Source organism: Heterodontus francisci, chromosome 44 (genome assembly GCF_036365525.1).
Source record: "Heterodontus francisci isolate sHetFra1 chromosome 44, sHetFra1.hap1, whole genome shotgun sequence".
Taxonomy (NCBI): domain Eukaryota; kingdom Metazoa; phylum Chordata; class Chondrichthyes; order Heterodontiformes; family Heterodontidae; genus Heterodontus; species Heterodontus francisci.
The window spans coordinates 24,869,089-24,892,690 of record NC_090414.1 but is presented as its reverse complement, the minus strand read 5'-3'; the positions used below and the strand labels follow the sequence as shown (position 1 = coordinate 24,892,690).

Sequence of the window (23,602 nt, the reverse complement as noted above, 5' to 3'; positions counted from 1 at the left end):
TGAGGAAGTGGCGGATTAGGTCAGGATGTTACGTGTCCCTGTGAATTTTTAACTAGTTTGCAAACGCATCCGGACCTTGAGTTTAAAGAAAAAGAGAGAAAAAGGGAGTTTTAGCATCAGTGGAAAATTAGATAGAATCAAATAAGGACAAAATCTATCAGGGAGGAGAATGGACAGTCAAGGCAGAAAAGTGATCGTGTGTGACAATGGGACTGGGGTAAGAACAACAGATTTACTGCAAAACGGGGAGGGGTGTGGGAGAGAGAGAACCCCTTATCTTGTCTAGATGAGAGCAGATAGGAGAGGTAATGGCAAAGGGAGACAGAATGCAAAAGAAATGCAACAAAATGATTATTGTGACAAGAGAAAAATCGTTTTATCTGCAGCAAGATTGTTGCCGGGGAAATATTTATTGTATCATAGTCAAAATGTATTTGCAACAGGCTTTGGAGGGAATTGATTTTGTACCAGGCTCTCTCTTCCCTCCCAGCCTGTGATATTGGAACACAGGATTCTGTGTGTGTTGTCTTTCAAAGGGAAATTCAGCAGGATTTGTAACAAATCAGTTTCCAATTGTTGCAGACAGGGAATGGAGATGGAATCCTCAACAAGGGAGAGTTTGAAAGTATCCTTTGCTTTTATTTTGCTCAATATGCAAATGTGTATCAGTGTGTCAATTGGGTTGTAGGGGCTGGAGAAGGTTACAGAGATAGGGAGGGTTGTAGGGGCTGGAGGGGGTTACAGAGATAGGGAGGATTGGAGGGGCTGGAGGAGGTTACAGAGATAGGGAGGGTTGTAGGGGCTGGAGAAGGTTACAGAGATAGGGAGGGTTGTAGGGGCTGGAGGGGGTTACAGAGATAGGGAGGGTTGTAGGGGCTGGAGGGGGTTACAGAGATAGGGAGGGGGCGAGGAGGCCATGGAGGGATTTGAACACGCGGATGAGAATTTTGAAATGGAGGTGTTGCTGGACCGGGAGCCAGTGTCGGTCAGCTTGTGGGGTCTTGCTGTGTGAAACTGGCTGCCATGTTTCCCAAATTACACCAGTGACTACAGTTCAGAAAAAGTCCGTCATTGTCAGTGAGGTGCTTTGGGACGTGCTGAGGGGGTGAAAGGCACTGGAGAAATGGGAGTTCTTGCAGTGGGACTAATTGAACAGCACTTTCAAGGATGTGGAACAGGCACGAAGGGCCGAATGGCCTCCTGTTTCTGATCTCGGTGCAGGGTGACACATCCAGAGTGTAACTGAAGCTGAGGATGTGTGAATAACGAGAATGGGAACAGGAACTATGAGTTGCAGCAATGTATCTGGCAGGATGGTGGGGGCGAGAACAGTTTAATCAGCTTCCCCTATTCAAAAGCAGAAGCTGACAGATTGTGAACAGCCATTGGGAAAGAACAGCCCATCAGGAGGTCAAGGGTCGTTCCTGGAGGTCAGGGGCCAGACACACAAATTTCAGAGCTTTACTCTATCTAACCCCCGTACTGTACCTGTCCTGGGAGTGTTTGATGGGGACAGTGTAGAGGGAGCTTTACTCTGTATCTAACCCCCGTACTTTACCTGTCCTGGGAGTGTTTGATGGGGACAGTGTAGAGGGAGCTTTACTCTGTATCTAACCCCCGTACTGTACCTGTCCTGGGAGTGTTTGATGGGGACAGTGTAGAGGGAGCTTTACTCTGTATCTAACCCCCGTACTGTACCTGTCCTGGGAGTGTTTGATGGGGACAGTGTAGAGGGAGCTTTACTCTGTATCTAACCCCCGTACTGTACCTGTCCTGGGAGTGATTGATGGGGACAGTGTAGAGGGAGCTTTACTCTGTATCTAACCCCCGTACTGTACCTGTCCTGGGAGTGATTGATGGGGACAGTGTAGAGGGAGCTTTACTCTGTATCTAACCCCCGTACTGTACCTGTCCTGGGAGTGTTTGATGGGGACAGTGTAGAGGGAGCTTTACTCTGTATCTAACCCCCGTACTGTACCTGTCCTGGGAGTGATTGATGGGGACAGTGTAGAGGGAGCTTTACTCTGTATCTAACCCCCGTACTGTACCTGTCCTGGGAGTGTTTGATGGGGACAGTGTAGAGGGAGCTTTACTCTGTATCTAACCCCCGTACTGTACCTGTCCTGGGAGTGTTTGATGGGGGACAGTGTAGAGGGAGTTTTACTCTGTATCTAACCCCCGTACTGTACCTGTCCTGGGAGTGTTTGATGGGGACAGTGTAGAGGGAGCTTTACTCTGTATCTAACCCCCGTACTGTACCTGTCCTGGGAGTGTTTGATGCTGACCCTGATGTGCTTTCTGTGAATGTGTAAGGTGTATATACACAAGTTACCAAACGCTTTGTGAATCAGCTGGTTTATACACACTGGGTAAATGGTGACCTTCCTACACAGGGTGAGACTGAATGTGAGCTCGGGAGTGTTTGCACACTGACTGGAATTTACCTGAGACAGTAAACAAACAGACACTCCAAGATAATCATGATGTTGGTTGAGGGATAAATATTGTCCCCAGGACACCGGGGAGAACTCCCCTGCTCTTCTTCCAATAGTGGCCGTGGGATCTTTTACACCCACCCGAGAGGGCAGACGGGGGCCTCGGTTTAATGTCTCATCTGACAGACGGCACCTCCAACAGTGCAGCACTCCCTCAGTACTGACCCTCCGACAGTGCGGCACTCCCTCAGTACTGACCCTCCGACAGTGCAGCACTCCCTCAGTACTGACCCTCCGACAGTGCGGCACTCCCTCAGTACTGACCCTCCGACAGTGCAGCACTCCCTCAGTACTGACCCTCCGACAGTGCGGCACTCCCTCAGTACTGACCCTCCGACAGTGCGGCTTTCCCTCGGGACTGACCCTCCGACAGTGCAGCACTCCCTCAGTACTGACCCTCCGACAGTGCGGCACTCCCTCAGTACTGTCCCTCCGACAGTGCGGCACTCCCTCAGTACTGACCCTCCGACAGTGCGGCACTCCCTCAGTACTGACCCTCCGACAGTGCGGCACTCCCTCAGTACTGACCCTCCGCCAGTGCGGCACTCCCTCAGTACTGACCCTCCGACAGTGCGGCACTCCCTCAGTACTGACCCTCCAACAGTGCAGCACTCCCTCAGTACTGACCCCCGACAGTGCGGCACTCCCTCAGTACTGACCCTCCGACAGTGCGGCACTCCCTCAGTACTGACCCTCCGACAGTGCGGCACTCCCTCGGTACTGACCCTCTGACAGTGCGGCACTCCCTCAGTACTGACCCCCAACAGTGCGGCACTCCCTCAGTACTGACCCTCCGACAGTGCAGCACTCCCTCAGTACTGACCCTCCGACAGTGCGGCACTCCCTCAGTACTGACCCTCCAACAGTGCAGCACTCCCTCAGTACTGACCCCCGACAGTGCGGCACTCCCTCAGTACTGACCCTCTGACAGTGCGGTGCTCCCTCAGTACTGACCCTCCGACAGTGCGGCACTCCCTCAGTACTGACCCTCAGACAGTGCGGCGCTCCCTCAGTACTGACCCTCCGACAGTGCGGCACTCCCTCAGTACTGACCCTCCGACAGTGCGGTGTCCCTCAGTACTGACCCTCAGACAGTGCGGCTTTCCCTCGGGACTGACCCTCCGACAGTGCGGCTTTCCCTCGGGACTGACCCTCCGACAGTGCGGCTTTCCCTCGGGACTGACCCTCCGACAGTGCGGCTTTCCCTCGGGACTGACCCTCCGACAGTGCGGCTTTCCCTCGGGACTGACCCTCCGACAGTGCGGCTTTCCCTCGGGACTGACCCTCCGACAGTGCGGCTTTCCCTCGGGACTGACCCTCCGACAGTGCGGCTTTCCCTCGGGACTGACCCTCCGACAGTGCGGCTTTCCCTCGGGACTGACCCTCCGACAGTGCGGCTTTCCCTCGGGACTGACCCTCCGACAGTGCGGCTTTCCCTCGGCACTCACCCTCCGACAGTGCTGCACTCCCTCAGTACTGACCCTCCGACAGTGCGGCTTTCCCTCGGGACTGACCCTCCGACAGTGCGGCACTCCCTCAGTACTGACCCTCCGACAGTGCGGCACTCCCTCAGTACTGACCCTCCGACAGTGCGGCACTCCCTCAGTACTGACCCTCCGACAGTGCGGCACTCCCTCAGTACTGACCCTCCGACAGTGCGGCACTCCCTCAGTACTGACCCTCCGACAGTGCGGCACTCCCTCAGTACTGACCCTCCGACAGTGCGGCACTCCCTCAGTACTGACCCTCCGACAGTGCGGCACTCCCTCAGTACTGACCCTCCGACAGTGCGGCACTCCCTCAGTACTGACCCTCCGACAGTGCGGCACTCCCTCAGTACTGACCCTCCGACAGTGCGGCACTCCCTCAGTACTGACCCTCCGACAGTGCGGCACTCCCTCAGTACTGACCCTCCGACAGTGCGGCACTCCCTCAGTACTGACCCTCCGACAGTGCGGCACTCCCTCAGTACTGACCCTCCGACAGTGCGGCACTCCCTCAGTACTGACCCTCTGACAGTGCGGCACTCCCTCAGTACTGACCCTTCGACAGTGCGGCACTCCCTCAGTACTGATCGTCTGCCAGTGTGACACTCCTTCAGTACCGACATTGGGAGTATTGGCCTGTATTATGGGCTTCGAATCTGTGGAGTAGGGTATTTGAACTCACAAAGCCAGGATCTGGTTGGGTGGGAAGGTGTGTAAAGAGTGAGAAATGGGAGTGGGAGCCTTGTTCAGCTGCCGTTTTCACTGTCACCTCCCGTTATCTGAGATCTGTTGTCGCTGGTGTGGGGTTTTCAGTCGCTGTTTTGCTGAGGCTCTGGTGGACCACGCACTGAGGGGCCTGTGACTGGAATGTTGATGTGTATAGGCCCAGGCCTGGCCTTCACTGCTAACAGGCCCACATTCCTCAGCAGGGTGGGGAGGGGGCAAGGAAGTGGCTGCTCCGACCCCCCTTCCTCACCTCCCATTGATCAGGCTCCTTTAACCCTCGCAGTATCAGGAGGACTCGCCTTTCTCCTGAATTCTTCCCTTTGTTAATCCCGGTTAAATGTTGCTTCATTTTAAAATACCTGTCCCATGACATATAGGAGAGTTGCAGGCTCCATTCCCGGCCTGTGCTGAGGCCAATAATTAGCCTCTGTGTTGAAGTGGTTTGAGTGATCTGCATGAGTGGGGGTGGGGGGGGGAGTGGGTTTTGAAATTGTTCGAGGGGCAGAATGGCCTCAGTCCCATAGCGCTGAGACTCTAATGTTGTCTCTCTCTCTCTCTCTCTGTCTCTTTTTCCCCCAGTTTGTGAAATGTGGTTTTGCTGGTTCAAATTTCCCCGAGCACATCTTCCCAGCCCTGGTTGGACGTCCCATTATCCGATCGACGGCCAAAGTGGGCAACATCGAGATCAAGGTACGGCCCAAGCTCCGCGTGATCTCCGGAATGGGCAACACATCAGCTGGACTGGCTGGGGGATGGGTTGGTGTAGGGTTGGGGGGGTTTGTGGTGGGGTGGGGTGGGGGGTTGGTTGGTTGGTGTTTTGCTGCAGGGCGCTGTCTGTCTGCTGGAGCTAAGGTGTGTGGGTGTGTTCGGCAGGATCTGATGGTGGGAGATGAAGCCAGTGAGCTGCGCTCCATGCTCGAGGTGAATTATCCCATGGAGAATGGGATTGTGAGAAACTGGGACGACATGAAGCATTTGTGGGATTACACGTTTGGACCGGAGAAACTGGACATTGATCCTCACAACTGTAAAATCCTCCTGACTGAACCCCCCATGAATCCGATCAAAAACCGGGAGAAAGTCATTGAGGTAAAGGACAAGGGAACGGGGTGGGGGGTTGGGGGGGGAAACGGGAGGGATCCCAACTCCCACTGCCGGGGGGAGGGAGTGTTGAATTGACCACGAGCACCGGCCACCCTCGATCACATCAACTGAGCGACCTTCGTGTGTTTCTGGCTATTGGACCATGGGGGGCATCACAGCCAGGGCTATTGGACCAAGTGGGAGGGGAGGTGGGGGGGGGGGTGGGTGGCATCACAGCTGGACCCAATGGATCATGCGGGGCATCCGAGCCAAGGCAGTCGGTTCAATATGATGCATCACAACTAAGGCTATTGGGCCACATGGGGCATCACAGCCAAAGCTATTGGGCCATGTGAGGCATCACAGCCAAGCCCGGTCGTCACCCTAAAGCCACTAGTTAGTGAAAAGGAATCCTGGCCAATTTTATTTCTTTCCTTCAATGGCCCCACCCATTTTCTCCCCCACCCCCCCCCCAATCCTAAACCAGCAGGTGGGGCTGAGGCCCATTCTAACCACCCCCCCCCACCCCACTCCATGCCGGGCCCTCCTCTCCTCCCCTCCCCACAGGATCATCACCCTCTGTCCCCGTCTGCTTACAATTCAGGTGAATGTGAGTGCACAGTTGGGAATCTGGGTTTCTCACTCAGCCTGCAGCTGTTCGGGAGGCAGGAAGTGCACTTGCCGGGGTTTAGGGAGGGGGTGAAATGTCCGTGCCAGGGGCCTTGCTGGGCAACATCTCCTGGAACCCATTCCCTGGCAGCGACTGCTGCTTCCAGGATCAGACTGACATCGGGGAGCCGGCAGTCTGGCTGACTCACTCAGCTGTGATGCCTCTGTGGTCAATCAGCCTCCTGACACTGAGCTTTGGCAGGGCAGCCTGTTCCCCACCCCCCTGCCCATCCTATAATCGAGGGGGTGCGAGGTGGAGGTGGATGAGTTACTGATTGAGTTGCTCTCCTCCTGTCTAGGTGATGTTCGAGATGTACCAGTTCGATGGTCTTTACATTGCGATCCAGGCAGTGCTTACACTGTACGCACAAGGTAAGCCCCCCTCGCCCTCCCCCCTCCCTCGCCCTCCCCCCTCCCTCTCGCCCCTCCCTCGCCCTCCCCCCTCCCTCGCCCTCCCCTCCCTCGCCCTCCCCCTCCCTCGCCCTCCCCCTCCCTCGCCTCCCCCTCCCTCGCCTCCCCCTTCCCTCGCCCCCCCTTCCCTCGCCCCCCCTTGCCTCGCCCCCCCCTTGCCTCGCCCCCCCTTGCCTCGCCCCCCCTTGCCTCGCCCCCCCCTTGCCTCGCCCCCCCCTTGCCTCGCCCCCCCTTGCCTCGCCCCCCCCCTTCCCTCGCCCTCGCTCCCTCCTTTGACATGCTGCTAAATCCCTCCCTGGATTGTTACGCATCGAATGCGAATGACTAGGCCCCAGGCTGCAGGAACTCAGACCGTTGCCCCTCTGCCTCCTCAGGCCTCCTGACGGGAGTGGTGGTCGACTCGGGGGATGGGGTGACCCACATCTGCCCTGTCTACGAGGGCTTCTCGCTGCCTCACCTCACCCGGAGACTGGACATTGCTGGCAGGGACATCACCCGTTACCTTATCAAGGTGAGTCAGGGACTGGATGGATGGGGTTCGTGGTGGGGGGGGGGGGCGGTGGGGATGATTGAAAGCTTGGTGAAAGTGTCGGGTTTTCAGGAGGACTTGGGGGTGCCCGTGGTGAGGGTATGAAATTTTGGAGCCTGGGGCCTTAACAGTTGAAGCGCTGGCCTGTGTCTCCATGGTAACTGTGGATAGACAGTGGTCTCCCTATCACCAAATGTTATTGTGCGATTGGAGGCACCGATGAGGGAGCCTGTCTGAATGGAGATCCCAAACCGGCCTGCAGGAAATGAAAATTAATTTATCACAAACCCGTAAGCCAGGAGAAAATCCAAATAGGTCTCCAATGTTACACCGCTTTTCGAAAAAGGAGGGAGAGAGTAAACGGGGAACTCCAGGCCAGTTAGCTGACATCAGTCAGTGGGAAGATACTGGAAACTATTATTAAAGAAGTTTCAACATTTCACTTGGAAAAGCACAGTATGATTAGAACAAGTCAGTATGGTTTTACTAAAGGAAGAACCTGCTGGACAAATGTATTAGTTTTTTGAGGATGTAACTAGGAGGGGAGATCAAGGGGAACCAGTAGATGTAGTATACCTGGATTTTCAAAAGGCATTCGATAAGGTGCCACACAAAAGATTAATAGGCAAGATAAGGGCTCATGGAGTTGGGGGTAATATATTAGTGTGGATAGAGGATTGGTTAACAGACAGGAAGCAAAGAGTGGGCATAAATGGGGCATTTGCAAGCGGTCAGGCAGTGAATAGTGGAGTGCCGCAAGGATCAGTGCTGGGCCTCAGCTATTTACACTCTATATTAATGACTTGGATGAAGAGACGGAGAGTAATGTATCTAAGTTTGCTGATGATACAAAGGTAGGTGGAAAGGTAAGCTGTGGGGAGGACGTAGAGAGGCTACAAAGAGATATAGACGGGTTAAGTGAGTGGGCAATGAGATGGCAAATGGAGTATAATGGAGGGAAATGTGAAGTTATTCACTTTAGTCGGAAGAATAGAAAAGCAGAATATTTTTAAAAGGTGTGAAACTGATAAGTGTTGATGCTCAGAGAGACTTGGGGATATTTGTATAAGGAATGAACAAAGTTAACATGCAGGTACAGCAGGCTATTAGGAAGGTAAATGGTATATTGACCTTTATTGCAAGGGATTGGAGGACAGGAATAAAGAAGTCTTACTAAAATTGTACCAGGTTTTGGTGAGACCGCACCTGGAATACTGTGTGCTGTTTTAGTCTCCACATTTAGAAAGGATATACTTTCACTGGAGGCAGTGCAGCGAAGATTTACTAAATTGGTCCCTGGGATGAGGGGGTTGTCCTACCATGAGAGGCTGAGTAATTTGGGCCTGTATTCTCTGGTGTTTAGAAGAATGAGAGGTGATCTAATTGAGACACAGAAGATTCTGAAAGGCCTTGATAGGGTAGAAGCTGAGAGATTGTTCCCACTGGTCGGGGAATCTAGAACACGGGGACAGAGTCTCAGATAAGGGTTCAATCATTTAGGACTGAGATGAGGAGAAATTTCTTTGGAATTCTCTACCCCCGAGGGTTGCGGATGCTCCTTCGTTAAGGCTGGGATAGACAGATTGTTGTCTCTCCGGGAATCAAGGGATGAGGCGAGCGGGCAGGAAAATGGAGTTGAAACCCCAAGATCAGCCAACACAGTATTGAATGGTGGAGCAGGCTCGATGGGCCGAATGGTCGACTCCTGCTCCTATTTCTTGTGCTCTTGTGAAAGAAATTGTGTCTTTGAGCATGTCTGTTCTCAATGATAAAGATAATGGAGGGATAGTGGGGGTTAATGTGACTCACTGATCAGGAGTCAAGAATTGGCCAATAGGATAAGGAAGACTCTGCAAGCCTTTCCATTGGCTGGGGCAAGGCAGGGCGTGGCAATGATGGGTGTGTTGGGTGACCAATGGTGGGGGGGGGCTGGAGGTCATGTGATGAAACCTCCAGGAATGCGCCCAATCAGAGTTGGCGAAAACTCTACGTGGGATTCGTTGGACTCTTGCTGTGTTGGACTCTTGCTGTCTTTGGCCTCTGACCTTTCACCTTTTCTCCCTCCTCTCCTGGACTTCCAGCTCCTCTTACTCCGAGGCTACGCGTTCAATCACTCGGCGGACTTTGAGACGGTGAGAATGTTGAAGGAGAAGTTCTGCTACGTTGGGTACAACATTGAGCAGGAGCAGAAACTTGCCCAAGAGACCACAGTGCTGGTGGAGTCGTACACAGTGAGTGAGGAAGCTCTTCGCCCCCTTGTTCCCCAGGATTTAGCTCTCTCCATCCCCACCATTCAGTCAGCTGGGGCTCAGTGCATCACTCTCTGCCCTCCAGCCCCGAGGGTTTCAGTGTTTGAGCCTCAGTCCAGACCCAAGGTTCATAGCCCAGGCCAATATTGCTAGTATCAGTACTGAGGAGTGCCGCACTGTCGGAGGGTCAGTACTGAGGGGAGTGCCGCACTGTCGGAGGGTCAGTACTGAGGGAGTGCCGCACTGTCGGAGGGTCAGTACTGAGGGAGTGCCGCACTGTCGGAGGGTCAGTACTGAGGGAGTGCCGCACTGTCGGAGGGTCAGTACTGAGGGAGTGCCGCACTGTCGGAGGGTCAGTACTGAGGGAGTGCCGCACTGTCGGAGGGTCAGTACTGAGGGAGTGCCGCACTGTCGGAGGGTCAGTACTGAGGGAGTGCCGCACTGTCGGAGGGTCAGTACTGAGGGAGTGCCGCACTGTCGGAGGGTCAGTACTGAGGGAGTGCCGCACTGTCGGAGGGTCAGTACTGAGGGAGTGCCGCACTGTCGGAGGGTCAGTACTGAGGGAGTGCCGCACTGTCGGAGGGTCAGTACTGAGGGAGTGCCGCACTGTCGGAGGGTCAGTACTGAGGGAGTGCCGCACTGTCGGAGGGTCAGTACTGAGGGAGTGCCGCACTGTCGGAGGGTCAGTACTGAGGGAGTGCCGCACTGTCGGAGGGTCAGTACTGAGGGAGTGCCGCACTGTCGGAGGGTCAGTACTGAGGGAGTGCCGCACTGTCGGAGGGTCAGTACTGAGGGAGCGCCGCACTGTCGGAGGGTCAGTACTGAGGGAGCGCCGCACTGTCGGAGGGTCAGTACTGAGGGAGCGCCGCACTGTCGGAGGGTCAGTACTGAGGGAGCGCCGCACTGTCGGAGGGTCAGTACTGAGGGAGCGCCGCACTGTCGGAGGGTCAGTACTGAGGGAGCGCCGCACTGTCGGAGGGTCCAGTACTGAGGGAGTGCCGCACGGTTGGAGGGTCAGTACTGAGGGAAGTGCCGCACTGTCGGAGGGTCAGGACTGAGGGAGTGCCGCACGGTTGGAGCGTCAGTACTGAGGGAGTGCCGCACTGTCGGAGGGTCAGTACTGAGGCAGCAGTGCACTGTCGGAGGGTCAGTACTGAGGGAGCGTCTGCACTGTCGGAGGGTCAGTGCTGAGGGAGTGCTGTCTGTCAGAGGGTCAGTGCTGAGGGAGTGCTGCACTGTCGGAGGGTCAGTACTGAGGGAGTGCCGCACTGTCGGAGGGTCAGTACTGTGGGAGCGCCGCACTGTCGGAGGGTCAGTGCTGAGGGAGTGCTGCACTGTCGGAGGGTCAGTACTGAGGGAGTGCCACACTGTCGGAGGGGTCAGTACTGAGGGAGCGCCGCACTGTCGGAGGGTCAGTACTGAGGGAGTGCCACACTGTCGGAGGGTCAGTGCTGAGGGAGTGCTGCACTGTCGGAGGGTCAGTACTGAGGGAGTGCCACACTGTCGGAGGGTCAGTACTGTGGGAGCGCCGCACTGTCGGAGGGTCAGTACTGAGGGAGCGCCCGCACTGTCGGAGGGTCAGTACTGAGGAGCACCGCACTGTCGGAGGGTCAGTGCTGAGGGAGTGCCGCACTGTCGGAGGGTCAGTACTGAGGGAGTGCTGCACTGTCGGAGGTCAGTACTGAGGGAGTGCCACACTGTCGGAGGGGTCAGTACTGAGGGAGCGCTGCACTGTCGGAGGGTCAGTACTGAGGGAGTGCCACACTGTCGGAGGGTCAGTACTGTGGGAGCGCCGCACTGTCGGAGGGTCAGTACTGAGGGAGCGCTGCACTGTCGGAGGGTCAGTACTGAGGGAGCACCGCACTGTCGGAGGGTCAGTACTGGGGGAGTGCTGCGCTGTCGGAGATGCCGTCTTTCAGATGAGTCATTAAACCGAGGCCCCCGTCTGCCCTCTCGGGTGGGTGTAAAAGATCCCACGGCCACTATTGGAGAAGAGCAGGGGAGTTCTCCCGGTTGTCCTGAGGACAATATTATCCCTCAAACAACATCACTAAAAACAGATGATCCGGGTCATTATCACATTGCTGTTTGTGGGATCTTGCTGTGCAGAAACTGGCTTCCGTGTCTCTTACATTAAAACAGTGACCACACTTTAACAGTACCTTGTGTGTGAGGCACTTTGCGATGTCTGAGGGGGTGAAATGAGGAATCGGGAGTTCTCATTCACCTTGGGAGTATTGACATCCTGACTGACCAACCCTTGGGTGACCATATCTCTCTGCCCCTCTCCCTCTGCAGCTCTGACGGGAGAGTTATCAAGGTGGAGGGGAACGTTTTGAGGCTCCAGAAGCTCTCTTTCAGCCTCACCTCATCAATGTGGAGGGTGTTGGAGTTGCTGAGCTCTGTTCAATACAATCCAGGCAGCTGACATTGACACCAGGTAGGTATCAACTTTCCAGAGGGGAGGGGGACACTGTGTGTGTGTCTCAGTGTCAGCTCCTGTACTCGCCGTGTGTCTGTCTCGTGTCAGCTCCTGTACTCTCCGTGTGTGTGTCTCAGTGTCAGCTCTGTACTGTCCGTGTGTGTGTGTGTCAGTGTCAGCTCCTGCACTCTCCGTGTGTGTGTGTCAGTGTCAGCTCCTGCACTCTCCGTGTGTGTGTGTCTCAGTGTCAGCTCCTGCACTTCCGTATGTGTGTCTCAGTGTCAGATCTGCACTCTCGTGAGTGTGTCTCAGTGTCAGCTCCTTGTACTCTCCGTGAGTGTGTCTCAGTGTCAGCTCCTGTACTCTCCGTGTGTGTGTCTCAGTGTCAGCTCCTGTACTGTCCGTGTCTGTGTGTGTCTCAGTGTCAGCTCCTGTACTGTCCGTGTGCGTGTGTGTCTCAGTGTCAGCTCTGTACTCTCCGTGTGTGTGTGTATGTCTCAGTGTCAGCTCCTGTACTCTCCGTGTGTGTGTCTCAGTGTCAGCTCCTGTACTCTCCGTGTGTGTGTCTCAGTGTCAGCTCTGTACTCTCCGTGTGTGAGTGTCTCAGTGTCAGCTCCTGTACTGTCCGTGTGTGTGTGTCTCAGTGTCAGCTCCTGTACTGTCCGTGTGTGTGTGTCTCAGTGTCAGCTCCTGTACTGTCCGTGTGTGTCTCAGTGTCAGCTCCTGTACTCTCCGTGTGTGTCTCAGTGTCAGCTCCTGTACTCTCCGTGTCTGTGTCTCAGTGTCAGCTCCTGTACTCTCCGTGTGTGTGTCTCAGTGTCAGCTCCTGTACTCTCCGTGTGTGTGTGTGTCTCAGTGTCAGCTACTGTACTCTCCGTGTATGTGTGTCTCAGTGTCAGATCCTGTACTCTCCGTATGTGTGTCTGTGTCAGCTCCTGTACTCTCCGTGTGTGTGTGTGTCTCAGTGTCAGCTCCTGTACTGTCCGTGTGTGTGGTCTCAGTGTCAGCTCCTTTACTGTCCGTGTGTGTGTTTGTGTCTCAGTGTCAGCTCTGTACTCTCCGTGTGTGTGTGTGTGTCTCAGTGTCAGCTCCTGTACTCTCCGTGTGTGTGTGTGTCTCAGTGTCAGCTCCTGTACTGTCCGTGTGTGTGTGTCTCAGTGTCAGCTCCTGTACTCTCCGTGTGCGTATGTGTGTCTCAGTGTCAGCTCCTGTACTCTCCGTGTGTGTGTGTGTGTCTCAGTGTCAGCTCCTGTACTCTCCGTGAGTGTGTCTCAGTGGTCAGCTCCTGCACTCTCCGTGAGTGTGTCTCAGTGTCAGCTCCTGCAGTCTCCGTGAGTGTGTCTCAGTGTCAGCTCCTGTACTCTCCGTGTGTGTGTCTCAGTGTCAGCTCCTGTACTGTCCGTGTGTGTGTGTGTCTCAGTGTCAGCTCCTGTACTCTCCGTGTGCTGGTGTGTCTCAGTGTCAGCTCCTGTACTCTCCGTTGTGTGTGTGTGTCTCAGTGTCAGCTCCTGTACTCTCCGTGTGTGTGGTCTCAGTGTCAGCTCCTGTACTCTCCGTGTGCGTGTGTGTGTCTCAGTGTCAGCTCCTGTACTCTCCGTGTGTGTGTCTCAGTGTCAGCTCCTGTACTCTCCGTGTGTGAGTGTCCCAGTGTCAGCTCCTGTACTGTCCGTGTGTGTGTGTCTCAGTGTCAGCTCCTGTACTGTGTGTGTGTGTGTGTGTCTGTCTCAGTGTCAGCTCCTGTACTGTCCGTGTGTGTGTGTCTCAGTGTCAGCTCCTGTACTGTCCGTGTGTGTGTGTCTCAGTGTCAGCTCCTGTACTGTCCGTGTGCGTGTGTGTGTCTCAGTGTCAGCTCCTGTACTCTCCCTGTGTCTCAGTGTCAGCTCCTGTACTCTCCGTGTGTGTCTCAGTGTCAGCTCTGTACTCTCCGTGTGTGTCTCAGTGTCAGCTCCTGTACTCTCGTGTCTGTGTCTCAGTGTCAGCTCCTGTACTCTCCGTGTCTGTGTCTCAGTGTCAGCTCCTGTACTCTCCGTGTGTGTGTGTGTCTCAGTGTCAGCTACTGTACTCTCCGTGTATGTGTGTCTCAGTGTCAGATCCTGTACTCTCCGTATGTGTGTCTGTGTCAGCTCCTGTACTCTCCGTGTATGTGTGTCTCAGTGTCAGCTCCTGTACTCTCCGTCTGTGTGTCTCAGTGTCAGCTCCTGTACTATCCGTGTGTGTGTGTCTCAGTGTCAGCTCCTGTACTCTCCGTGTGTGTGTGTGTGTCTCAGTGTCAGCTCCTGTACTGTCCGTGTGTGTGTGTCCTCAGTGTCAGCTCCTTTACTGTCCGTGTGTGTGTTTGTGTCTCAGTGTCAGCTCCTGTACTCTCCGTGTGTGTGTGTGTGTGTCTCAGTGTCAGCTTCTGTACTCTCTGTGTTTGTGTCTCAGTGTCAGCTCCTGTACTCTCAGTGTGTGTGTGTGTGTGTCTCAGTGTCAGCTCCTGTACTCTCAGTGTGTGTGTGTGTCTCAGTGTCAGCTCCTGTACTCTCCGTGTGTGTGTGTGTCTCAGTGTCAGCTCCTGTACTCTCCGTGTTGTTTGTGGTGTCTCAGTGACAGATCCTGTACTCTCCATGTGTGTGTGTCTCAGTGACAGCTCCTGTACTCTCCAGTGTGTTGTGTCTCAGTGTCAGCTCCTGTACTCTCGTGTGTGTGTCTCAGTGTCAGCTCCTGTACTCTCCGTGTGTGTGTCTCAGTGTCAGCTCCTGTACTCTCCGTGTGTGTGTCTCAGTGTCAGCTCCTGTACTCTCCGTGTGTGTGTCTCAGTGTCAGCTCCTGTACTCTCCGTGTGTGTGTGTTTGTGTCTCAGTGTCAGCTCCTGTACTCTCCGTGTGTGTGTGTCTCTGTGTCAGCTCTGTACTCTCCGTGTGTGTGTTTGTGTCTCAGTGTCAGCTCCTGTACTCTCCGTGTGTGTGTGTGTCTCAGTGTCAGCTCCTGTACTCTCCGTGTGTGTGTGTTTGTCTCACTGTCAGCTCCTGTACTGTCCGTGTGTGTGTTTGTGTGTCTCAGTGTCAGCTCCTGTACTCTCCGTGTGTGTGTGTGTGTCTCACTGTCAGCTCCTGTACTCTCCGTGTGTGTGTTTGTGTGTCTCAGTGTCAGCTCCTGTACTCTCCGTGGGAGTGTGTGTCTCAGTGTCAGCTCCTGTACTCTCCGTGTGTGTGTGTGTCTCAGTGTCAGCTTCTGTACTCGCCGTGTGTGTGTGTGTGTGTCTCAGTGTCAGCTGCTGTACTCTCCGTGTGTGTGTGTCTCAGTGTCAGCTCCTGTACTCTCCGTGTGTGTGTGTGTGTCTCAGTGTCAGCTTCTGTACTCTCGTGTGTGTGTGTGTGTTTGTGTCTCAGTGTCAGCTCCTGTATCTCCGTGTGTGTGTGTGTGTGTGTCTCAGTGTCAGCTCTGTACTCTCCATGTGTGTTGTCTCAGTGTCAGCTCCTGTACTCTCCGTGTGTGTGTCTCTGTGTCAGCTCCTGTACTCTCCGTGTGTGTGTGTGTGTGTCCTCACTGTCAGCTCCTGTACTCTCCGTGTGTGTGTTGTGTGTCTCAGTGTCAGCTCCTGTACTCTCCGTGGAGTGTGTGTCTCAGTGTCAGCTCCTGTACTCTCCGTGTGTGTGTGTGTCTCAGTGTCAGCTTCTGTACTCTCCGTGTGTGTGTGTGTGTGTCTCAGTGTCAGCTCCTGTACTCTCCGTGTGTGTGTGTTGTGTGTGTGTGTGTGTGTGTGTCTCACTGTCCAGCTCCTGTACTGTCCGTTTGTGTGTCTCAGTGTCAGCTCCTGTACTCTCCGTGTGTGTGTGTGTGTGTCTCACTGTCAGCTCCTGTACTCTCCGTGTGTGTGTTGTGTGTCTCAGTGTCAGCTCCTGTACTCTCCGTGGGAGTGTGTGTCTCAGTGTCAGCTCCTGTACTCTCCGTGTGTGTGTGTGTGTCTCAGTGTCAGCTTCTGTACTCTCCGTGTGTGTGTGTGTGTGTGTCTCAGTGTCAGCTGCTGTACTCTCCGTGTGTGTGTGTCTCTGTGTCAGCTCCTGTACTCTCCGTGTGTGTGTGTGTGTCTCAGTGTCAGCTTCTGTACTCTCCGTGTGTGTGGTGTGTGTTTGTGTCTCAGTGTCAGCTCCTGTACTCTCCGTGTGTGTGTCCTCTGTGTCAGCTCCTGTACTCTCCGTGTGTGTGTGTCTCATTGTCAGCTCTGTACTCTCCGTGTGTGTGTTTGTGTGTCCAGTGTCAGCTCCTGTACTCTCCGTGTGTGTGTGTGTTTTGTCTCAGTGTCAGCTCCTGTACTCTCCGTGTGGTGTGTGTGTCTCAGTGTCAGCTCCTGTACTCTCCGTGTGTGGTGTCTCAGTGTCAGCTCCTGTACTCTCCGTGTGTGTGTCTCAGTGTCAGCTCCTGTACTCTCCGTGTCTGTGTCTCAGTGTCAGCTCCTGTACTGTCCGTGTGTGTGTCTCAGTGTCAGCTCCTGTACTCTCCGTGTGTGTGTGTCTCAGTGTCAGCTACTGTACTCTCCGTGTATGTGTGTCTCAGTGTCAGATCCTGTACTCTCCGTATGTGTGTCTGTGTCAGCTCCTGTACTCTCCGTGTATGTGTGTCTCAGGTGTCAGCTCCTGTACTGTCCGTGTGCGTGTGTGTGTCTCAGTGTCAGCTCCTGTACTGTCCGTGTGTGTGTGTCTCAGTGTCAGCTCCTTTACTGTCCGTGTGTGTGTTTGTGTCTCAATGTCAGCTCCTGTACTCTCAGTGTGTGTGTGTGTGTGTCTCAGTGTCAGCTCCTGTACTCTCAGTGTGTGTGTGTGTCTCAGTGTCAGCTCCTGTACTCTCCGTGTGTGTGTGTGTCTCAGTGTCAGCTCCTGTACTCTCCGTGTGTGTGTGTGTGTCTCAGTGACAGCTCCTGTACTCTCCATGTGTGTGTGTCTCAGTGACAGCTCCTGTACTCTCCATGTGTGTGTGTCTCAGTGACAGCTCCTGTACTCTCCATGTGTGTGTGTCTCAGTGTCAGCTCCTGTACTCTCCATGTGTGTGTGTCTCAGTGTCAGCTCCTGTACTCTCCGTGTGTGTGTCTCAGTGTCAGCTCCTGTACTCTTCGTGTGTGTGTGTGTGTTTGTGTCTCAGTGTCAGCTCTGTACTCTCCGTGTGTGTGTGTGTCTCTGTGTCAGCTCCTGTACTCTCCGTGTGTGTGTTTGTGTCTCAGTGTCAGCTCCTGTACTCTCCGTGTCTGTGTGTCTCAGTGTCAGCTCCTGTACTCTGCGTGGGAGTGTGTGTGTCTCAGTGTCAGCTCCTGTACTCTCCGTGTGTGTGTGTGTCTCAGTGTCAGCTTCTGTACTCTCCGTGTGTGTGTGTGTGTGTGTCTCAGTGTCAGCTCCTGTACTCTCCGTGTGTGTGTGTGTGTCTCAGTGTCAGCTGCTGTACTCTCCGTGTGTGTGTGTCTCTGTGTCAGCTCCTGTACTCTCCGTGTGTGTGTGTGTGTCTCAGTGTTAGCTTCTGTACTCTCCGTGTGTGTGTGTGTGTGTTTGTGTCTCAGTGTCAGCTCCTGTACTCTCCGTGTGTGTGTGTGTGTGTGTGTCTCAGTGTCAGTTCCTGTACTCTCCATGTGTGTGTCTCAGTGTCAGCTCCTGTACTCTCCGTGTGTGTGTGTATCTCTGTGTCAGCTCCTGTACTCTCCGTGTGTGTGTGTGTGTGTCTCACTGTCAGCTCCTGTACTCTCCGTGTGTGTGTTTGGTGTGTCTCAGTGTCAGCTCCTGCACTCTCGTGTGTGTGTGTGTCTCAGTGTCAGCTCCTGTACTCTCCGTGTGTGTGTGTGTCTCAGTGTCAGCTCCTGTACTCTCCGTGTGTGTGTCTCAGTGTCAGCTCCTGTACTCTCCGTGTGTGTGTCTCAGTGTCAGCTCCTGTACTCTCCGTGTGTGTGTGTGTCTCAGTGTCAGCTCCTGTACTCTCCGTGTCTGTGTCTCAGTGTCAGCTCCTGTACTCTCCGTGTGTGTGTCTCAGTGTCAGCTCCTGTACTCTCCGTGTGTGTGTGTGTCTCAGTGTCAGCTCCTGCACTCTCCGTGTGTGTGTCTCAGTGTCAGCTCCTGTACTCTCGTGTGTGTGTGTCTCAGTGTCAGCTCCTGTACTCTCCGTGTGTGTGTCTCAGTGTCAGCTCCTGTACTCTCCATGTGTGTGTGTGTCTCAGTGTCAGCTCCTGTACTCTCCGTGTTTGTGTCTCAGTGTCCGCTCCTGTACTCTCCGTGTGTGTGTTTGTGTCAGTACACACAGTGGGTAAAAGTGAATGATCCCCATGTCTGATGAGACTAGTTTTGAGAATGTTTCCACCTCTCTCTCTGTCTCTCTCCCACTGTCACAGATCTGAATTTTACAAGCACATTGTCCTGTCTGGAGGCTCCACAATGTATCCTGGTCTCCCCTCTCGTCTTGAGCGGGAGATTAAGCAGCTGTACCTGGAGCGAGTTCTCAAGGGGGATGTGGAGAAACTTTCGGTGAGTGATGTTTTAGTCCCGGACGTGCTCAGTCTATTCTGTACCTGAAACACACTGCTTGACTGTATTATCAGATACCCTAACCCCCGTACTGTACCTGTCCTGGGAGTGTTTGATGAGGACAGTGTAGAGGGAGCTTTACTCTGTATCTAACCCCGTACTGTACCTGTCCTGGAGTGTTTGATGGGACAGTGTAGAGGGAGCTTTACTCTGTATCTAACCCCCGTACTGTACCTGTCCTGGGAGTGTTTGATGGGACAGTGTAGAGGGAGCTTTACTCTGTATCTAACCCCCGTACTGTACCTGTCCTGGGAGTGTTTGATGGGGACAGTGTAGAGGAGCTTTTGCTCTGTATCTAACCCCGTACTGTACCTGTCCTGGGAGTGTTTGATGGGGACAGTGTAGAGGGAGCTTTACTCTGTATCTAACCCCCGTACTGTACCTGTCCTGGGAGTGTTTGATGGGGACAGTGTAGAGGGAGCTTTACTCTGTATCTAAACCCCGTACTGTACCTGTCCTGGGAGTGTTTGATGGGGACAGTGTAGAGGGAGCTTTACTCTGTATCTAATCCCCGTACTGTACCTGTCCTGGGAGTGTTTGATGGGGACAGTGTAGAGGGAGCTTTACTCTGTATCTAACCCCGTACTGTACCTGTCCTGGGAGTGTTTGATGGGACAGTGTCGAGGGAGCTTTACTCTGTATCTAACCCCCGTACTGTACCTGTCTGGGAGTGTTTGATGGGGACAGTGTAGAGGAGCTTTACTCTGTATCTAACCCTGTACTTTACCTGTCCTGGGGAGTGTTTGATGGGGGACAGTGTAGAGGGAGCTTTACTCTGTATCTAACCCCCGTACTGTACCTGTCCTGGGAGTGTTTGATGGGACAGTGTAGAGGGAGCTTTACTCTGTATCTAACCCCCGTACTGTTACCTGTCCTGGGAGTGTTTGATGGGGACAGTGTAGAGGGAGCTTTACTCTGTATCTAACCCCCGTACTGTACCTGTCCTGGAGTGTTTGATGGGGACAGTGTAGAGGAGCTTTTGCTCTGTATCTAACCCCCGTACTGTACCTGTCTGGGAGTGTTTGATGGGGACAGTGTAGAGGGAGCTTTACTCTGTATCTAACCCCCGTACTGTACCTGTCCTGGGAGTGTTTGATGGGGACAGTGTAGAGGGAGCTTTACTCTGTATCTAACCCCGTACTGTACCTGTCCTGGGAGTGTTTGATGGGGACAGTGTAGAGGGAGCTTTACTCTGTATCTAATCCCCGTACTGTACCTGTCCTGGGAGTGTTTGATGGGGACAGTGTAGAGGGAGCTTTACTCTGTATCTAACCCCGTACTGTACCTGTCTGGGAGTGTTTGATGGGACAGTGTCGAGGGAGCTTTACTCTGTATCTAACCCCCGTACTGTACCTGTCCTGGGAGTGTTTGATGGGGGACAGTGTAGAGGGAGCTTTACTCTGTATCTAACCCCTGTACTTTACCTGTCCTGGGGAGTGTTTGATGGGGGACAGTGTAGAGGAGCTTTACTCTGTATCTAACCCCCGTACTGTACCTGTCCTGGGAGTGTTTGATGGGGACAGTGTAGAGGGAGCTTTACTCTGTATCTAATCCCCGTACTGTACCTGTCCTGGGAGTGTTTGATGGGGACAGTGTAGAGGGAGCTTTACTCTGTATCTAACCCCGTACTGTACCTGTCCTGGGAGTGTTTGATGGGGACAGTGTCGAGGGAGCTTTACTCTGTATCTAACCCCCGTACTGTACCTGTCCTGGGAGTGTTTGATGGGGACAGTGTAGAGGGAGCTTTACTCTGTATCTAACCCCTGTACTTTACCTGTCCTGGGGAGTGTTTGATGGGGGACAGTGTAGAGGAGCTTTACTCTGTATCTAACCCCGTACTGTACCTGTCCTGGGAGTGTTTGATGGGGACAGTGTAGAAGGAGCTTTACTCTGTATCTAACCCCGTACTGTACCTGTCCTGGGAGTGTTTGATGGGGACAGTGTAGAGGGAGCTTTACTCTGTATCTAACCCCCGTACTGTACCTGTCCTGGGAGTGTTTGATGGGGGACAGTGTAGAGGGAGCTTTACTCTGTATCTAACCCCCGTACTGTGCCTGTCCTGGAGTGTTTGATGGGGACAGTGTAGAGGGAGCTTTACTCTGTATCTAACCCCCGTTCTTTTTTTTAAGGTGACCTTTATACCCCAGGCCCCTTTTATATATTTTTTATGTCGAGGGGGCCTTTATTCTTCAGGCCCCCCTTTATATACACACTTATATTTTAAAATAACTTTATTAAAACCAGATAAATAAACAAAAAACTCAAATTAAAATGCCATTCTCGGCGTCGACGATGCACTCCAGTCCCTGCGGTGCCCACCGGTCGCGGTAGGCCTCAAGCGTACCGGCGGACACCGCATGCTCCTTTTCCAGGGACACCCGGGCGCGAACGTAACCGCGGAAGAGGGGCAGGCAATCGGGGAGGACGGACCCCCCGACGGCCCGCAACCTGGACCTGTGAATTGCCACCTTGGCCAGGCCAGGAGCAGACCGACGAGGAGATCCTCCTCCCGGCCCAAGCCCCTCCGCACTGGGGGCCCAAGCCCCTCCGCACCGGGTGCCCAAAAATCAGGAGCGTGGGCCTGAAGTGCAGCCAGAATTTGAGGAGCAGCCCCTTCAGATACTCAAATAGGGGCTGCAACCTCGCACACTCTGTATAAATGTGGAACACGGACTCGTCCAGGCCGCAGAAAGTACAGGTGGCCTGGAGTCCGTGAACCTACTTAAAAGCCTATTGCACGGGACTGCTCTGTGCAGCACCTCCACCCAGGTCGCCGATGTAAAGGGGGAAGACTCCCGCGTAGAGAGACCTCCATCGGGGTTTCCCCTCGCCGCCAGATGTGCTGTACCTGTCCTGGAGTGTTTGATGGGATGATGGTTTCTCTCCACATCTTAACTGTTTAATTAAGCCACTGTTTTCCCATGTTTGGTAATTGTATTGGAAGTTAGTGGAACAGGAGGAGGCCATTCAGCCCCTCCATCCTATCCCACCATTCAATGAGATCTTGGCTGATGTGTATCTGAACTCGATCCCCCCGCCTGGGTTCTGTAACCTTCATCCCCCTCACCCAATAAAAATCTAACCATCTCAGCTGTGACAGTTTCGATTGACGCCCCCGGCCTCGACAGCTTTGTGGGGGGAGAATGTTCTAGATTTGCTGCTTAAGGTAATTGAGACTTTGTGAATGTTTTTGGCTCCTTTGTGAGCTGTCTTTCTGTAAACCTGTGTGACTGTCTCCTGACCCTCGTTATAATGTTTGGCCCAAATATCTGCTATCTCGATTTCAACCCCGCTGTCCTCCATCCTTCTAAACTCCCACCCATCCTCATTACAAACTGTGTTTCCCGAGGACACTTTCCCTGCTCTCGGCTTCTCCAGCCCAGTCTGTTCAGTGTTATCGGTTACAGTTACAGCCTTCCTTTCTCTCCCCTGTGACAGAAATTCAAAATCCGCATCGAGGACCCACCACGTCGGAAGCACATGGTTTTCCTGGGAGGTGCGGTGCTTGCTGACATCATGAAGACAAGGACAATTTCTGGGTGACTCGGCAGGAGTACGAGGAGAAGGGAATGCGCGTCCTGGAGAAACTTGGAGTCACCGTGCGATAGGTGCTTCCTCCATCACCCTGTCCCTGTCACTACCTCACACTCCCTCCACAACACGCACACACGTGACACACAACACCCCCACACGCGTGCGCGCATGACAACACTTGTGCACACAATACAATGCAACATACATGTGCACACAAGACATTTGCATACTTACAACACGTGCACACACAACATGCATGTACCCAACATAGAAGGTAATACACGTGTGCATACATTACTTGTGCACAATGTGTCTGTTCACACAGGGCAGACGCGTGCGCACACATCTATATACATACCACATGTCTGCACACAGGCAGACGCACACGCACAGACACACACAGTGATGGGACAGGGGTCTGTGTCTGTGATTCACACTCTCACACACACACAAGCTGCAGCCTTGATCCAGCTTAGCTTGAGATGAATCTATCGCTTCTGCAAGATCTCTGCATCTACAGGTCGAAGGTCGACCCAGATCTTCCGCCAGGAGCCTGAATGAGACATTCCTTACTGTCATATTAATACTTTTTCAATCAGGGTTCATTGCCGATTTGAGGACTGATTTGACTGAACTAATCGTACTGAGAGCCGGAAAAGTCCCAGTTCTGCCTGGGAGCCAATTGATGAGCTGCTGGACGAAACCCTATGGGGTCTCGGCAGAGAATGATTCCGCACTCTATCCGCAGGCAGTGGTGGGTGGGGGGGCTGGTGAGCGACTTCTGTTGGAATTCCCCTCCCGTCTCCAAACTGTTTTCTCATTCCTTCCCAGCTGCCCACTGTGCTATCAGCGGGTATGCATGCACAGACACACACACACACACAGATCTCGGTCTCTATTTTATAAACGCCGCCCCCCCCCCATCTGTCAGATAATTCCGTGCTCACAGCCCCGCTTGCTTCTCTCGCTGCAGCCTCGCGGACCCCTCCCCAGCGGGAGACGGCCACCATTTTTCTTTTTTTGGGAGGGGAGCGAAGGGAATTATTCAGCACCCCGCAGTCGAATAGCATTTTTACTTTTAAATAGACACTTTGTCTGAAAAACGATTTCCACCCCCCCCCCCCCCCCCCCACCACCCTATTCAGGAGTGGGGTGGGGGGGGCGATGAAGGGCTTAACAGAGGGGTATTTGTGTTACAGTGGCAGCTATGTTGGCTTTCTCTCTGTCCTCTCTCCCTGTAACCTTTAAACCCCGACACAGCAACAATCCATCGGCTCCCATTTGACATTCCCAATTGACCCCCGGCCTCAGCAGCTTTCTGGGGGGAGAGAGTTCCAGATTTCCACTCCCCTTTGTGTGAAGAAGTGCTTCCTGACATCACCCCTGAACGCCCTGGCTCTAATTTTAAGGTTCTGCCCCCTTGTTCTGGACTCCCCCCGACCAGAGGAAATAGTTTCA

The 23,602-nt window shown here is 53.8% G+C and overlaps 1 protein-coding gene across 1 annotated transcript; it reads left to right on the top strand.

Annotated features, from left to right (window-relative positions):
* On the top strand, positions 1 to 23,595 carry LOC137355858 (actin-related protein 2-like). Its single transcript, XM_068021451.1, is given in 11 exon segments — positions 1 to 217; positions 5,288 to 5,398; positions 5,582 to 5,797; positions 6,760 to 6,832; positions 7,246 to 7,382; positions 9,482 to 9,641; positions 11,955 to 12,047; positions 12,050 to 12,089; positions 18,418 to 18,550; positions 22,049 to 22,127; positions 22,130 to 23,595. Coding segments are annotated over 11 exon segments (1,179 nt in total). The 5' UTR covers positions 1 to 169; the 3' UTR covers positions 22,219 to 23,595.
* Positions 23,596 to 23,602: the final 7 nt, after the last annotated feature.